The sequence below is a fragment of the Coregonus clupeaformis genome, chromosome 40 (assembly GCF_020615455.1).
Source record: "Coregonus clupeaformis isolate EN_2021a chromosome 40, ASM2061545v1, whole genome shotgun sequence".
Classification (NCBI taxonomy): Eukaryota; Metazoa; Chordata; class Actinopteri; order Salmoniformes; family Salmonidae; genus Coregonus; species Coregonus clupeaformis.
Genome location: NC_059231.1, coordinates 17,983,528 through 18,001,360, shown reverse-complemented (window position 1 = coordinate 18,001,360; position 17,833 = coordinate 17,983,528). Strand labels below are relative to the sequence as shown.

Below are 17,833 nucleotides of genomic sequence, written 5' to 3'. Positions count from 1 at the left end.
GTCTTGGGAAATTAACGAAAATATAACAAAATTATGTTCTCTTGTGGCTCTTTAAGGGTTAACAGTTCAGGGATGTCTCTTCCACATCCAAAATCATAATTCTCACTCGCTCAGATAACTTTTCCCCAGCCTTACTGTAGTCCACGTTGCAGCTAGTGGCCAACCCAGCAAAAAGTCCTTCCAAATGTCTCTCACGTATTTCCACAGGTGCATATATCCAAAAGGTGAGTATTTTCCCAAAGGTAAGTATCTCCAAATCCTTATATTCCCCATGGAAGTGGACGTGCAGCACTCTTGTCCTCCAGAGAGCCCAGGTTGGAGACTGTGTCTCTTCACCCCCACACACTCCCTCAGTGTGTCTCTTCCCCTTCCCAAACCTTCAGCTCATCAGCTCCTCATTTGTTTCAGCTGCGTGGGAAGATTGGCCATAGAGGGGGTGGAGTTCCCGACCATACCAGCAGATGGAGCCATAGCTGTCTGGGTTTGCAGCCACCTCAGGGGGATGTAACGTCCCTCCAGGACACAGCCTCTCGTGACATCACACATCCCCCCTCCTCGGGACCGACGTCCTCGTCGGGGTAAAGGCAGCGAAGAAGGCATCACGCCGGGAGAGGGCGTCCGCATTGCCGTGGTGCTTGCCAGACTGCTCTCTCTTCAACTCCTCCAACTCTAGGACCAGGGACTCAGCCTCCTGTTGTCTCTCCTTGAGTTTCTTACTGAACGCATCAGCCTTGGTTTTAGCAGAGTTTAGCTTCTGTTGAGCAGCTTTCAGTTCCTTCTCTCTCTCTGCCTCCGCATTCTTCATCTTGTTCTCCAACACCTTGTACTTCTCCTCTGCCTTCTTCTGGACCTCCTTACTACTGCGCAGGGTCTCCTCACACTCCTCGATGGTCCTGCGCAGCCTCTCCAGCTCCTCCTGTTGCTTATGGAAGGAGCTCTGTTGGAGTTTAGCCTGGAGGATATCTAACTCTTCTGTCTTCATGTCTAACTGTTGCTTTAACAAACGATACCTCTCAGCGGTCCCCTTCAGACCAGACAGTTCTTTGTCCAGATTCTGTAGCTCCGTCTCTGTGTCGGTCTGGGCACCTGCCATCCCTATCCGAGCCCGGGCGGGAGTGAGTAATTTGGAGGATTGCACCGGAGCCTTCCCAGGATGAGTCTTGCCTCTCCGTTTCCGAGGTACTCGGGTTATCCTCTCCTGAGACTCTCTCCAGAGTGGGTAAAAGGCTGGGCAGTCTCGTCCAATTAGGACAGGGACGGGGAGGAATCAACCACCCCCGCCGTCGTGTGTATGGTTCCCCGTGTGCTGGTCATTGTAAGTTCAGTAATGGGGTATTCTCTGGTGTCCCCATGGACACAGGAAACTGGGAGGACTTTCCCCGGGGTCAGACACGTTGGGCCCACCAAATCCTTACGCACCAGGGTGGCCCGGCTACCAGAATCCAGTAAGGCCTCCACATCATGGTGATTCACAGTTACCGGGCAGGTGGGGGTCGATCTGGGCCGCCATCTACGACTCCCAAGAGCGAGGCAAAACGGTGTGTGGGTGCTGCGCTGGAGGACTCCGCAGTGGGCATAGGTTCATCGGCTGGTTTCCCACACTGCCAGGAGATATGTCCCATCTCCCCACACCGGTAACACTGTCGAGTTTCCCCCCTCCTGGTGTACTCTTCTTGGACCCGCCTGGTTTCTGGCTCCCCCTGGAGCCGGGATAAGTCCTGACGTGGCTGGGTTCGAGACCTTGGGGTCCTTTTGACGGGTTCTTCCCATTTGTGGTGGGGCCGCACTCCCTGGGGGTCTTTTCGGGAAGCATTCAGCATCTCCGCTGTGGCCTGGTACTTTTCCACAGCTTCCACGGTCAGATCAGCCGTGGTCAAGGCCTGTTGACTGATGAACCGTTTTGCCTCATAAGGCAGGGCGCGTAGGTAACGATCCACCACAACGGCCTCCACCACCGCCGCTGCTGTATTCCTCTGCGGATCCAGCCATTTCCTTGCGATTCGGACAAGTTCATGCATCTGCGCCCGAGGAGGTTGGTCTGGTTGGAAGGTCCAGCCGTGAAAGCGCTGGGCCATACCAAACTTTGTGAGTCCATATCTGCTGAGGATCTCAGACTTCAGGGCATCATAGTCCGTAACCTGGTCAGGGCCCAGGTCCCCGGACAGCATTCAGCGATTCCCCGGTTAGAAAGGGGGCTAACAGACCAACCCACTGTTGCTTGGGCCAGGCTTCCCTAGTGGCCGTGGCCTCAAATGCATGCAGGTATGCCTCAATGTCATCGGTAGCTCCCATCTTAGATATAAAGTCACTTGCCTTTATTGGGCGGGTATTTTGGACAACCCTCTGTCTCTGCAACTGCAATTCCTCTGCCTTCAGAAGGTTGGCTTTCTTTTGCTCCTCCAAGAGAGCCACGTTTGCTTGCATCTGGGCTTGCTGGCCAGCAACAAGGGCTTTCAATATGTCCTCCATTTCAGTCGGCGGGGAGCCTACGGCCAACTTGGAAAACTGGGTGATCAAACCTTCGGTATCCTCCTCTGACATGCACTATTAACGCTTGAGCGTGCCCGTATTCTCCACCATCTGTGACGTCACGAGAGGCTACACAGCTTTCAGCGGGATTGCTCAAGTAGTGCAAGGAGACAAGGTTCAAACAAAACAAGGATTTTATTATAGGTCTTGGGAAATTAACGAAAATATAACAAAATTATGTTCTCTTGTGGCTCTTTAAGGGTTAACAGTTCAGGGATGTCTCTTCCACATCCAAAATCATAATTCTCACTCGCTCAGATAACTTTTCCCCAGCCTTACTGTAGTCCACGTTGCAGCTAGTGGCCAACCCAGCAAAAAGTCCTTCCAAATGTCTCTCACGTATTTCCACAGGTGCATATATCCAAAGGTGAGTATTTTCCCCAAAGGTAAGTATCTCCAAATCCTTATATTCCCCATGGAAGTGGACGTGCAGCACTCTTGTCCTCCAGAGAGCCCAGGTTGGAGACTGTGTCTCTTCACCCCCACACACTCCCCTCAGTGTGTCTCTTCCCTTCCCAAACCTTCAGCTCATCAGCTCCTCATTTGTTTCAGCTGCGTGGGAAGATTGGCCATAGAGGGGTGGAGTTCCCGACCATACCAGCAGATGGAGCCATAGCTGTCTGGGTTTGCAGCCACCTCAGGGGGATGTAACGTCCCTCCAGGACACAGCCTCTCGTGACATCACAGTGGACTAATGAATCTGTCAACCCAGAGTGCCAGTGGATCCTAGCCCACGCCCACGCCCACACAAACACACACACACACACACACACACACAAACACAAACACACACACACACACACACACACACACACACACACACACACACACACACACACACACACACACACACACAGCCGGTCTAATTAACAACAACTTGTTAATTAGACCGGCTATAAACACACACCTCTACCTGCTGTTAGTGTTTTCCCAGGGGTTTAGTTGATTGTGTCTGTGCCCAGACCAGCTCCTTGTCACACCCTGGCTCTGGGACTCATTATGTTGAGCCAGGGTGTGTGCATTCTATGTGTTTATTTCTATGTTGGTAGTTCTGTTGTGTCTATTTCTAGGTTGTTGTATTTGGTTGTTCAAATGACTCCCAATCGGAGGTAACGAGTGTCAGCTGTCGGCTCGTTATCTCTGATTGGGAGCCATATTTAAACTGTGTGTTTTCACCTTGTGGTTGTGGGTTTTTGTTCCGTGTTCAGTCAGTGTCACTGTGGACTTCACTATCGTCATTTGTTTTGTTGTTTTCGTGGTTGCTTTAATTTAATAAAGCCAACATGTTCGCTCAACACGCTGCGCCTTGGTCCGCTTCCTTAGACGATCGTGACAGAAAAACCCACCAAAGAAGGACCAAGCAGCGTGTCCAGGAGCAAGGAGACTGGACATGGGAGGAAGCGCCGGGTAAGGAGATCGAGAGGCTGGCGATGGCCCAGGTGGGCAAATCGTGGTCCTGGGAGGACATGCTCGGGGGCAAGGGACCTTGGGGGAGGATCAAGGCCCTGGCGAGAGAGGAGCAACGGCGTCAGCAGGGCCATCGTCGGAGGGACGAGAGGCAACCCCAAAAAGTTTTTTGGGGGGGGCACATGGCTTGGGCGGCTGGGCAGCAGGAGGCTGCCACAGGGAGACGTGGAGAGAAGGCTACCGGATTACGGGAGCCATTGGCGAGTAGAGGGAGGGAAGTTGTTGTGGCACGGCGTGAGAGACTGATGGGTGTTACCAGTCCGGTCCGGCCCGTTCCTGATCCCCGTTTAAAGCCAGTGGTGTGTGTTCCCAGTACGGTCCGGCCTGTCCCTGCTCTACGCACCAAGTTTACGGTGTGCGTCGACAGCCCTGCCCGGCCTGTTCCTGCTCTACGCATCAAGTCTACGGTGTGCGTCGACAGCCCTGCCCGGCCTGTTCCTGCTCTACGCACCAAGTCTACGGTGTGCGTCGCCAGCCCGACCCGGCCTGTTCCTGCCACTCGCACCAAACCTACGGTGCGCGTCGCCAGCCCGGTCCGGCCTGTTCCTGCTCTACGCACCAAGTCTACGGTGTGCGTCGACAGCCCTGCCCGGCCTGTTCCTGCTCTACGCACCAAGTCTACGGTGTGCGTCGACAGCCTTGCCCGGCCTGTTCCTGCTCTACGCACCAAGTCTACGGTGTGCGTCGACAGCCCTGCCCGGCCTGTTCCTGCTCCACGCACTAAACCTACGGTGTGCGTCGCCAGCCCAGCCCGGCCTGTTCCTGCTCCACGCACAGAACCTACGGTGTGCGTCGCCAGCCCAGCCCGGCCTGTTCCTGCTCCACGCACTAAACCTACGGTGTGCGTCGCCAGCCCGACCCGGCCTGTTCCTGCCACTCGCACCAAACCTACGGTGCGCGTCGCCAGCCCGGTCCGGCCTGTTCCTGCCACCCGCACCAAGTCTACGGTGCGCGTCGCCAGCCCGGTCCGGCCTGTTCCTGCCACCCGCACCAAGTCTACGGTGCGCGTCGCCAGCCCGACCCGGCCTGTTCCTGCCACTCGCACCAAACCTACGGTGCGCGTCGCCAGCCCGGTCCGGCCTGTTCCTGCCACCCGCACCAAGTCTACGGTGCGCGTCGCCAGCCCGACCCGGCCTGTTCCTGCCACTCGCACCAAGCCAAGGGTGCGAGTCGTCAGCCTGGTCCAGCCCGTTCCTGCTACTCGCACCAAGCCAGGGGTACGAGTCGTCGGCCTGGTCCAGCCCGTTCCTGCTACTCGCACCAAGCCAGGGATGCGAGTCGTCAGCCTGGGGAGGCCCGTTCCGGCTCCACGCATCAAGCCTAGGGTGCGTTTCGTCGGCCCTGTCCGGCCCGTTCCTGCTCCCCCGCACCAAGTCTGTGGTGCGTTTGCGTCAGCCCTGTCCGGCCCGGGTCCCGCTCTCCGCACCAAGTCAAGGGTGCGCCGTCAGCCCGGTCCGGCCCATTCCTGCTCCCCGCGCCAAGGCAGTGGTGCGCGTCGTCAGCCTGGTAAGGCCCGTTCGTCCTCCACGCACCAAGCCAGGGGCGCGTGTCGTCAGTCCGGCTCCGGCCAGCGGGGCTAGACAGGACCAGGGGTACTTTGGGGGGTGGCAGAGGAGGTGGGGATCAAGGCCGGAGCCAGAGCCACCGCCGAGGAGGTATGCCCGCCCAGCCCTCCCTTGTTTAGCCCGTATTGAGGCGCGGTCGCAGTCCGCGCCTTTAGGGGGGGGTACTGTCACACCCTGGCTCTGGGACTCATTATGTTGAGCCAGGGTGTGTGCATTCTATGTGTTTATTTCTATGTTGGTAGTTCTGTTGTGTCTATTTCTAGGTTGTTGTATTTGGTTGTTCAAATGACTCCCAATCGGAGGTAACGAGTGTCAGCTGTCGGCTCGTTATCTCTGATTGGGAGCCATATTTAAACTGTGTGTTTTCACCTTGTGGTTGTGGGTTTTTGTTCCGTGTTCAGTCAGTGTCACTGTGGACTTCACTATCGTCATTTGTTTTGTTGTTTTCGTGGTTGCTTTAATTTAATAAAGCCAACATGTTCGCTCAACACGCTGCGCCTTGGTCCGCTTCCTTAGACGATCGTGACACTCCTCTCACTGGGCTGTAGAGCTGCTGCTGGTCCTCCTGGTTCTCTCTCTCTACCAGCACTATTTTCATTGACACCACTTCCACTTTTTACTGAACGGGCTATACTTGACATAGCAGTGTGTCTCTCTAACACTAGGGGTTTGCTCTGCACTTTGCATATCTGCAGATTAAAAACGAACTTTTGATTATTGTACAGTGTTATTCTATCTATGATTGGCATGAGGAATGCACTCAGTAACCCATCCCTTATATACTATATTACTATACTTAGGAATTGTCTATGTAGCCTATTGGCATTTCTGTTTTCCCTGGCTTCCTTTCAGAGTCTGTTGAGTGTTACTGTATTGTAATGACAAACACCCCAGCAGCTCATGTGCATTTGCCTAATTAACAACCTAATCCTGTGACTGTGAGATCAGAAGTTAGTTGATGCTCTCTTACAGTTTTTTATATTATCTAGTATATATCTACTTATGGTATTACGTCACACAATGGTAACATTGTAAGAAGTGGCAAGGGTGGGTGATGATGGACTACAGGCTTCAGCCAGGCTGTACTCCCTCGTATATTATGTCTGCAGGAAATTACATTGACTACAGAGGAGGAAGTGGAGAGGTGTGTGGTACTGTTCAAGGTGGTCTAACAGAGTTTAGTCTGGTGTGGCTGAACCGAGATGGCTGCCATAACAGACCTGGGTTCAAATACAATTTGAAATCTTTCAAATACTTATAGCGTTTGCTTTAGCCTGCCTGGAGTGCCAAGATGGGCGGGGTTTTCTATTCTGTGACTATTCTATTGGCTTCATTGCAAAAGGTAAGCTCAATCAATCCCAGCTAAAGTATTTGAAATTATTTCAAATCGTATTTGAACCAAGGTCTGGGCCATAATACCAAGGCTGCTTCAGCACTGTGAGAGGTCAGATGACTATCAGATATTCATATGCGTCATCTACTCAAAACAATTTTTACAAAGAATTATCTCTGTAGAGAATAGCTGTGGATTGCATTTTTCTTGTGTTAAGTACATGTCTATGAGCCATATATTTTAAGCACACAGGGTTCTGGTACATTGACTGGTGGAAACTTGCACCCCATTGAACAATCCACCACCCTCTTATTACATTTTCCAATATTAATCAGCCGCTAAATTAACTTCTGAGGTTTAATTGCGTATTTTGAATGATTATGGTGAGGTCAGGGGTAAGGTACTTCACAGACTTGTCTCGCTCTCTCTCTCTCATATATTTTGACGCTTTATTCAGACAGTTGTGAAATCAGAGGGGAGATAGACAAGTGGGAGAAACAGTGGGACAAGGGGGAGAAACAGGGGGACAAGGGGGAGAAACAGGGGGACAAGGGGGAGAAACAGGGGGACAAGGGGGAGAAACAGGGGTACAAGGGGGAGTAACGGGGGACAAGGGGGAGAAACAGGGGGACAAGGGGGAGAAACAGTGGGACAAGGGGGAGAAATGGGGGACAAGGGGGAGAAACAGGGGGACAAGGGGGAGAAACAGTGGGACAAGGGGAAGAAACAGTGGGACAAGGGGGAGAAACAGTGGGACAAGGGGAAGAAACAGTGGGACAAGGGGGAGAAACGGGGACAAGGTGGAGAAACAGTGAGACAAGGGGGAGAAACAGTGGGACAAGGGGGAGAAACAGTGGGACAAGGGGGAGAAACAGTGGGACAAGGTGGAGAAACAGTGAGACAAGGGGGAGAAACAGTGGGACAAGGGGGAGAAACAGTGAGACAAGGGGGAGAAACAGTGGGACAATGGGGAGAAACAGTGGGACAAGGGGGAGAAACAGGGGGAAAAGGGGGAGAAACAGTGGGACAAGGTGGAGAAACAGGGGGACAAGGGGGAGAAACAGGGGGACAAGGGGGAGAAACAGTGGGACAAGGGGGAGAAACAGGGGGACAAGGGGGAGAAACAGTGGGACAAGGGGAATAAACAGTGGGACAAGGGGGAGAAACGGGGACAAGGTGGAGAAACAGTGAGACAAGGGGGAGAAACAGTGGGACAAGGGGGAGAAACAGTGGGACAAGGGGGAGAAACAGTGGGACAAGGGGGAGTAACAGTGGGACAAGGTGGAGAAACAGTGAGACAAGGGGGAGAAACAGTGGGACAAGGGGGAGAAACAGTGGGACAAGGGGGAGAAACGGACACAACAGGGAGAAACAGTGGGACAAGGGGGAGAAACAGGGGGACAAGGGGAAGAAACAGGGGGAAAAGGGGGAGAAACAGTGGGACAAGGGGGAGAAACGGAGACAAGGGGGAGAAACAGTGGGACAAGGGGGAGAAACAGTGGGACAAGGGGGAAATGTTACCACACAACCACAGGCTCTGCATCACACGCCTCCTCCTTTTTCTAACTTCCTCTCTTTCTTCCCTCCTTCTTTTCTCACAGTTGTATCCCAGCGGCCCACCTTGGCAGTTAGAGGAGAGGCTCCGCTACATCACCATGATGGCAGCGTTGCCGCGGTACGCCACCCCCATGTCTGTGCCTGGCCTGTTGCTCCTCTACCTGCTCCTGCTGCCCCTCCCCATCGTGCTGTCCCAGAAACCCCTGCTCCCCTCCCCGCCCGCCCCCCAGTACCTGTCCCGGCTGGAGTGCACCCAGAGAGAGCACCCTGTGGTCACCTTCCAAGGTAAATCATACTGGACACAGTATTCATTACAGGACACACCATTCTGGACATGGCTATTCATTCACATCCACACTGAAGGTCTCTTCTCTCACTACTGAATAGAAACAGGAATATTTGTACTTAGACCACTTGTATTTACTACTAGTGTTTCACATCTGTCACAGCTCGTCCGTGGATTCTATAACCCTAAAGACTTGGGATGATCTTCTCACCTGTACATTCCAAGTATTTTAAATGTCTGAGGGGGTGTTGGCCAATGTGTTAGAAATGATTACTTGAATAACAGTCTAGTTGTTTGACCTAAGAATGTTTTTGCCAAAGGGAAGAGTGTGAAACTGTACACCCATTATGATTAAATTATTGCAGATAATTACTGAAAAGACTCCAAGCCTAACAGGTTAGAGGGAGGAGCACCCCTTTGTACAGACATGTTCTAAATCTTTCATATGACACTATACAGAGAGACCGAGAGATGCTTTATGTTGATGCCAGCCCCGTTTGACAGACAAATCAGTCTTACAGGGAGATAAACACTTTTCATTTCCATCGGTCTGTCTGCCAGCGTACACACATCAGGACAGAGAGACAGAGAGAACGTTGCGTACAGTTATACCCCTCCTATCTGCTCTGTTCATCTATGCAGTGGGGCATAAAACAAGGTGTTCTCCATAGTGAGAAATTGAAAATATAATTTAGTTTAGACCAGAGAGAGAGAGGTCATAGATATACTGTACATGCAGAGTGAAGGAGGGAGGATGAACACTGAAATTGCTGTGTTTATTTCAGGACAAGGAAGTGTTTTTGTTATCCTTTCCAAGGGCTATGACTAGACAGATTGGTGAAGAAATTCCGCTCAGTGTGGGCAAAGAAAGAAATAGTGAAGTGATAGCTAGAGGGTTTCCTTATTATCGGAGATATGCCCAAACCTCTAAAAGCAATGGGTCATATGAACATTTCCTGGGGCCCCGCCTCCTTTTTATAGCAGCACACCATTGTGAAATGGAGTTTCTTTAAGGGCCAGTTTATCAATGTTATCAGGAGGAGGGCTGGAAGCCAAGGAGGACGCTTTTTTGCTTCACAAAACAAACAAAATATACGATTGACACTATGATTTCAAATGATTCAATTTTCCATTTACTTTTCATCAGATTTGAAAAGTAGAAGGGGATATAGTTGAGACTATTTAATGTCAACATTTCAGCACAAGGCCATACTCAAGACTTTCTCAATATCTGTAATTGTCACGTTCGTTTACAGACGGGACGGACCAAGGCGCAGCGTGATATGCGTACATATTTATTAAATATCAAACACAACGACAAAATAACAAATGAAACGAACCGTGAAGTCCAAGGCACCGCACCACACCACACCACACCACACCACACCACACCACACCACACCACACCACACCACACCACACCACACCACACCACACCACACCACACCACACCACACCACACCACACCACACCACACCACACCACACCACACCACACCACACCTTAACACGGAACAAGATCCCACAACCCACTAGTGCCAATAGGCTGCCTAAGTATGGTCCCCAATCAGAGACAACGAGCGACAGCTGCCTCTGATTGGGAACCACACCGGCCAACATAGATCTAGACTTACTAGATCTAAACATAGAAAATGCAACATAGAACCTACCACACAGAAAATACACACCCTGACTCAACAAATACGAGTCCCCAGAGTCAGGGCGTGACAGTAATGTTATCCCCACTGGGCAAAAACTGGTTGAATCAATGTTGTTTCCACATAATTAAACATTTTAAATAATTTATGTGATGACGTTGAATCAACGTGAAAAAACGGATTGGATTTGTAGTCATCAACGTAAGGGAATTTATACTTTTTTCACGCACATTTGACCTAAATCCAATGTCATGGTGAAATGTTTTGTTGATTTCATGTTGAATTCACGTTAGTTGACAACTCAACCAATTGTAAAAAATAGACGTTGAACTGACGTCTGTGCCCAGTGGGAAGTTGCCTGGATCAAAAAGATCTGTCCTTCCTTCCTTTCACTCAGCACCATTCATACCTACCTACACTATACATACAAAAGTATGTGGACACCCCTTCAAATTAGTGGATTCAGCTATTTCAGCCACAACCGTTGCTGACAGGTGTATAAAATTGAGCACACAGCCATGCAATCTCCATAGACAAACCTTGGCCGTAGAATGGCCTTACTGAAGAGCTCAGTGACTTTCAATGTGGCATTGTCATAGGATGCCAACTTTCCAACAAGTCAGTTCATCAAATTTCTGCCCTGCTAGAGCTGCCCCGGTCAACTGTAAGTGCTGTTATTGTGAAGTGGAAATGTCTAGGAGCAACAACGGCTCAGCTGCAAAGTGGTAGGCCACACAAGCTCACAGAATGGGACTGCCGAGTGCTGAAGCGCGTAACGCGTAAAAATCGTCTGCCCTCAGTTGCAACACTCACTACTGAGTTCCAAACTGCCTCTGGAAGCAACATCATCACAATAACTGTTAGTCGGGAGCTTCATGAAATGGGTTTCCATGGCCGAGCAGCTGCACACAAGCCTAAGATCCCCATGCGCAATGCCAAGCGTCGGCTGGAGTGGTGTAAAGCTCGCCGCCATTGGACTCTGGAGCAGTGGAAACGCGTTCTCTGGAGTGATGAATCACACTTCACCATCTGGCAGTCCGACAGACGAATCTGGGTTTAGCGGATGCCAGGAGAACGCTACCTTCCCTAATGCATAGTGACAACTGTAAAGTTTGGTGGAGGAGAAATAATGGTCTGGGGCTGTTTTTCATGGTTCGGGCTAGGCCCATTAGATCCAGTGAAGGGAAATCTTAATGCAACAGCATACAATGACATTCTAGATTTTTCTGTGCTTCCAACTTTGTGGCAACAGTTTGGGGAAGGCCCTTTTCTGTTTCAGCATGACAATGTCCCTGTGCACAAAGCGAGGTCCATACAGAAATGGTTTGTCGAGATAGGTGTGGAAGAACTTGACTAGCCTGCACAGAGCCCTGACCTCAACCCCTGACCTCACCTTTGGGATTAATTGGAATGCCGACTGCAAGCCAGGCCTAATTACCCAACATCAGTGCCCGACCTCACTAATGCTCTTGTGTCTGAATGGAAGCAAGTCCCCGCAGCAATGTTCCAACATCTAGTGGAAAGCCTTCCCAGAAGAGTGAAGGCTGTTATAGCAGAAAAGGGGGGACCAACTCCATATTAATGCCCATGATTTTGGAATGAGATGTTTGACGAGCAGGTGTCCACATACTTTTAGTAATGTAGTGTACCTTCACACTGTGCTTACAGCTACAGTACCAGATAATCCTTTGACTGCTGTCAGTGCTGCCTACTGCACATCAAAGGGATACAATACCCACTTTAGAATGGCTCTATGGAGAGCGGACGGCCTATTTGCTTAGTATAGCTGGCAGTATAACACTTTATGTGGAGGCAGCAGCTATAGAAACCCCGGAACGATGAAGGTGTCAGCCTGAACCTGAGATTAGTCCCAGTGATTGATGAGCGTTTTATCGTAGAGTGGTGGAGCGGTCACTGAGCCCAGTCACCTGGTGGAGGGGCGGGGCCCTTTTAATCTGACTGGGGTGGTGTGCGTGTGTGTGTGTGTGTGGAGGGGGGTGTTAGGATTAGTGGTGTGTGTGTGTGTGAGCAGGGAGAAGAGATCAGGATCAGGGGGCTCCTTCCTGGCCTCTCTAGCCTCTGAAGCTGGCGCACTTCACTGGAGCATTTAGGGGCCCTATCCCCATTTAGGGACCCTATCCCCATCCTCCCTCCGGGTCTTAAGATGTTCCGGTGGAGGTGGTGGTGGGATCACCGCTATACCTTGATAGGAGGCTCCTCTGCTTTGAAAAGGCTAAAACAGACCTTGTGGCAGTGAGGCCCCTCCACTGGGCACAGACGCCATTTCCACGTCTATTTTTGAGTTACATTTGGTTGAGATGTCAACTAATGTGAATTCAATGTGAAATCAACAAAAAATACCACCATTTTATTGGATTTAGGTTAAAGGTTGGGTGGAAAAAAAGACTAAATCCAACCAGTTTTCCATGTTGTTTCAACATCATCAGACTGTTTTTAAAATGACGTGTAAACAAGGTTGATGCAACCAGTTTTTGCCCAGCGGGCTGACTGTAGAGAGGAAAGGTAGCAGTCAATGTGCAGTAGTAATATGCTGTTGGAGGACTGGACACGTCACTGAGTTGTTGTTGATCAAAGTGATGGTGATCATTATCACAGTCAAGGTGTGGGAGAGAGAAACTGGAGAAGGCTCTGTGACTGGCTCATTGTCATCCTCTATCACCTCTGTCCCAGTCCCAGTATCACATCTCCTATCCTAATCTATCCATCAGACCATGCCTGGAGGAGGGAGAGTCTAGCCTAGTAGAGGAGGGCCAGAGTATCAGCCCAGAATCACCTCCTCTCACATCCCTTCCAGAGATCAGAGGAGAAATATCGCCTTCAGAGGCACGCAACCTCTATTCCTCCATCCATGTGGGCTAATCTCTCCTCTGAGCCTCCTGCTGATAGACTAGCCTGGGCCCAGATCAGCTTGTGATGCCTTGCCAGCTCCTATGGCCATTGTCTTGCCACGGTCATAGGAGTTGGCTATACAGCACAAACCGATCTGGGACCAGACTATCCCGTTGAGGACCTGACCATCCTTACGCTGTGTCCGAAATGGCACCCTACTCCCTAGTGTCTGGTCAACAATTGGGCACTGCATAGGGAATAGGGTGCCATTTCAGACACAGCGTAAGACCTAGTTTGTCAGAACACGCACTACACCATGGTCAGACTCAGGATTGATTCAGCCCACTGTGCAACATGACCCTGTTATCCATTCTGACCACATCACCACCCGCAGAGAAAATAGCACCTATTACAAGTTGGTTACCATGGTAATGGCAGGCAACAAGCTGCATTCTACTGCTATGGGTCCATTTCCTCTCAGAGGAATCTGCACTCTTAATAAAGCCAAGTCACCTGCTTCGTAATCTCAGTGAACCAAGTTGTATAGCCTTCTTCCCTCTCCTCTTCTCTCCACCTCCCTACCGACCTCTCCCCTCCCTCCCTCCCTCCCTCCCTCCCTCCCTCCCTCCCTCCCTCCCTCCCTCCCTCCCTCCTCCCTCCCTCCCTCTCTCCTCTTCTCTCCACCTCCCTACCCACCTCTCCCTCCCTCCCTCCCTCCCTCCCTCCCTCCCTCCTCCTCCACCCCCTACCCACCCCTCTCCTGTCTTCTCCTCTCCACCTCCCTACCCACCTCTCCTCTCCCTCTCTCCCTCTTCTTTACCTCCCTACCCACCTCTCTCTCCCTCCCTCCCTCTCTCCTCTTCTCTCCACCTCCCTACCCACCTCTCCTCTCTTGTCTTCTTCTCTCCACCTCCCTACCCACCTCTCCTGTCTTCTCCTCTCCTCTCGTCTCGTCTCCTCTCGTCTCCTCTCCTCTCAACCCAAAGCTGCTGTAGTGGACAGTGGATTGTATAGTCTGCTCCAGCAGGATTATCTCGCTATCTGCTCTCGTCCGGATAATGACACTGTCATTTAAGCCGTGTCGCCGCCCAAAGGGCCTCTTGAGAGAGAGAGGTGTTCTCTGTTCTCCAAGCCGATGATAACTGAGAGAACAGGGAGGCGTGAAAGTTTGCGCCCCCAGTGTGTGATTTGACTGGTCCTGATTGTCCTGTGATATCAGAGGTTGGCGGTGGATGGATCCATCAGTGACTGTGTTGAATGGTCCTTCATCTCTCCAGTTCTCCTCAGACTATCGATTAACAGGCTGCTAGTGGGGATGCTGCTGTCGTTAACGGGCTGCTAGTGGGGATGCTGCTGTCGTTAACAGGCTGCTAATGGGGATGCTGCTGGGCCTGCATGGTCTCTGATCCACTGATGGGCTATCACACTCAGAGCCTGGGGCAGGAGGAAATTAATGTATGGAGGGGAAAGTAGCGGGAGCTACCCCCTCTCTCTCTCTCTCTCTCTCTCGCATCTCTCTCTTTCTCTCTACACCCTCCCCAATTACACCCCTGGTCCTGAGTGTGTCCTCCCAGACCTGTGTGTGTGTGTGTGTGTGTGTTGCCAGCCCAGCCCTCTCTCTCCCCTCTCTGCAGTGGCCCTTCCTCAGCCGACAGACACCGTGTCCCTGGTCTCCATTATCCCTGCTCATTCTGGAGGAGGGATGTGCTTCACTGAGGCATAGCAGCCCTCTATTCTCCAGCTGTGGATCAGGTAGCAGGCAGTCCTAGGCCCCCCCTGACAACACACACACACTACAACACAAACCACATGAAAATCCAAGGGAAATCCACCAAGCCAGAGGAAGAGAGGAGAAGAGCGGGGAGACAAAACAAAATAACATTTTCTTTGTGGAATTTTGGATAAGCTGCAGCAATCTGCCGTGTCTGATAAGATCCTGGAGGCTCCGGAGGGAGGGAGGGAGGGAGGGAAGGAGGGAGGGAGAGAATAAGAATAAGAATAAGAGAGAATGGGAAAGGGAGATAAAGATAGAGAGAGGGAAAGAGAGAAGGAGAGAGAGAGCGAGACAGAGAGACAGAGAGAGAGAGAGAGAGAGAGAGAGAGAGAGAGAGAGAGAGAGAGAGAGAGAGAGAGAGAGAGAGAGAGAGAGAGAGAGAGAGAGAGAGAGAGAGAGAGAGAGAGAGAGAGAGAGAGAGAGACAGAGACAGAGACAGAGACAGAGACAGAGACAGAGACAGACAGATAGAGAGAGAGAGACCCTGAGTTGGAGAGGAGAATGAGAATGGAAGATCATCTGGTAGACCAGGAAGCATCTGATAAATCCTTCAGCCTGAAACTTTGTCTGGGACATTTGGATCATTGTTATTTCATGCAACAGATGCTGCGGTTGTCCTGATACACCACTGTTCATTGAATCTGTCCAAAGGGATGCTTTCTCAGTCCTACCATGTTAGTAGCCATGATAGTAGTACTTAGTATGTGGATAAAATTTCCATTCACTCAATCAGATATACATAATCGGTGAAATACAGTAGAATTTGCATTAACAAGGCCCTGCCATCTAACCCTTATATTGTCTGCAGGGTAGCTATTTCACACTTTTGAGTCTGTGATGACAGACAGGTGCCTTCAACACAATATGTGTCACTCATAACTCATTTGCTAGTTAGCCCCTGAGGGGAGCAATCAACACCATGCTCAATTAAAATACTAATGAGAAAAAGCATTGTTGATATTTGTTTTCTGTTTCCGACAGGAATGTACTGTAATTAAGTAAACAGTTCTATCCCCAGAAGCCAAACTATTTACATTTTAGTCATTTAGGAGATGCTCTTATACAGAGCGACTTACAGGAGCAATTAGAGTAAAGTGCCTTGCTCAAGGGCACAGACAGATTTTTCACGTAGTGGCCCGGGGATTCGAACCAGTGACCTTTCTCTTACTGGTCTAACGCTCTTAAATGCTAGGCTGTCTGCTGCCCCTAAACTATAACATAAGACTCCAAAAGTTAAATAAATAGTTTGGTTTCCAAGGTTATCGGACCGACCCCAATGCTTGTGGTTTGTTATGGTTTGTTGTGCATTTAGGGATTTAAACATCAATAAAAGGCATTAACTAATTGACGAGGCCTGGCAGAACTGAGAGAAAACAACCTCATCTCTCTCTCATTCTAATTAAACTGTGGTGATTTGATTTGAATCCTTGTCTATAATCTCCTATTATATATTCATTCAAAAGCTTTGCACTCTGTTCTGCTACAGGGCCCTACCAGGTCCTGTCTTTCTGAATGATATCTGTGGTCACACTAACACAACAGTCATCACAGAGTAGATCCCCTTCACTAGATAGGACTAGTCATCAGGATCAACAAATTGCATGACTCTTAAACTGTGTTTCCATCAGAGCCCTGATGCCCAGTAAATCGACAAGCTACCCTAAACACTTAGGTAAAGGGAGATTGTGGTGGCAGAACGATGGTGTCTGTCTTTATCAGGCTGTCCTGTTCATGTTGTTTTAGTGTACCAACTAAAGGCATTCCATCAGATAGCATGAGATGATCAGATCTGTATTACAGATTTGGTGTCTGTGAGTTTTGTGTTTCCTTTCCCTCAACGGTCTGTCTTCTAATTCTGCAACTACTGAGGACACATTTGGTGGGCTTTGGCTGTGTAAAATCAGCATTACCAAGCTGCCAAGTCCTCCTGTGTATAGCTAGTGTACTTGCGGCGAGACAGAGACACTACTTATTTTTTAATAGAGGCTCTCTCTGTGAGTCTTTTTTAATTCTGTCAAGACGAGGATATAAAGGTTATGATTCATGTCCCCTCAAGTGTCTAAGGCACTGTCCTCTCCCGCCAGCTCTGTTGGCTAATGCATTCATCTGTCACTCAGCAGATCAGTGAACAAATGCAATATTCGGCCATCAACTGCAGATCCAGATATCACCTGGGAGGAGGGATTTCATATTTAGCTCCCCCCTCCCGTGTCTGTGTGTCTTTGTGTATAACATACCCCCCATTCAGATGACCCAGGAGTTATCAACACCCTCCTACACGTATAGAGCCCAAACTGCTCTCAACACTACTCACACTGTCTCTCCTGGCACGCCTGCACGTACATACACGCACACAGATATACTACACTCCCACTCCCCCTGACTCTCCTCACATGTTCAGCATAGCACACCATACTCCCCCAGACAGAGAGAAGCATGCTGGGTAACAAGTGCTAGTTAGTTAGAGGCCCCTGGAGAACCACTTCAATTAACCACACTCTGATATGGCTGTAGCAATGTGTGACTGTTTTGACAGTATTTAGGAAATGTGGTGTGTGGAGGTTGTTAAAGAGTCACTGAACACCCCGAATGGCATGTGTGTTTTTCTATTGCTCATTTGAAAAACAAGATTTCAGTCTTGGAGGTGTGTTTCCTGACCGATTTGGTTAATGATGTTTGTCCCCGATGAGACACTGTAGATGTGGAAGCCTATTTCACTTCCTCAAAATCCTCATGATGAATCGATGATAACTCAAGAAATGTGTAATTAATGTTGATGTTTTTGCCAAGGATATTTTAGTTGCCAATTTTACAT

At 50.2% G+C, this 17,833-nt stretch overlaps 1 protein-coding gene across 4 annotated transcripts in view; it reads left to right on the top strand.

The window, feature by feature from the left end:
• LOC121555194 (semaphorin-5B) overlaps nt 1–17,833 on the top strand; it is a 300,942-nt gene that overhangs the window by 99,046 nt on the left and 184,063 nt on the right. For all 4 annotated transcript variants that reach the window (XM_041869034.2, XM_041869033.2, XM_041869032.2 and 1 more), the window contains exon 3: nt 8,496–8,736. In XM_041869034.2, the coding sequence (XP_041724968.2) occupies nt 8,550–8,736 (187 nt within the window). In that variant the 5' untranslated portion in view covers nt 8,496–8,549. The remainder of the gene's footprint in view (nt 1–8,495; nt 8,737–17,833) is intronic.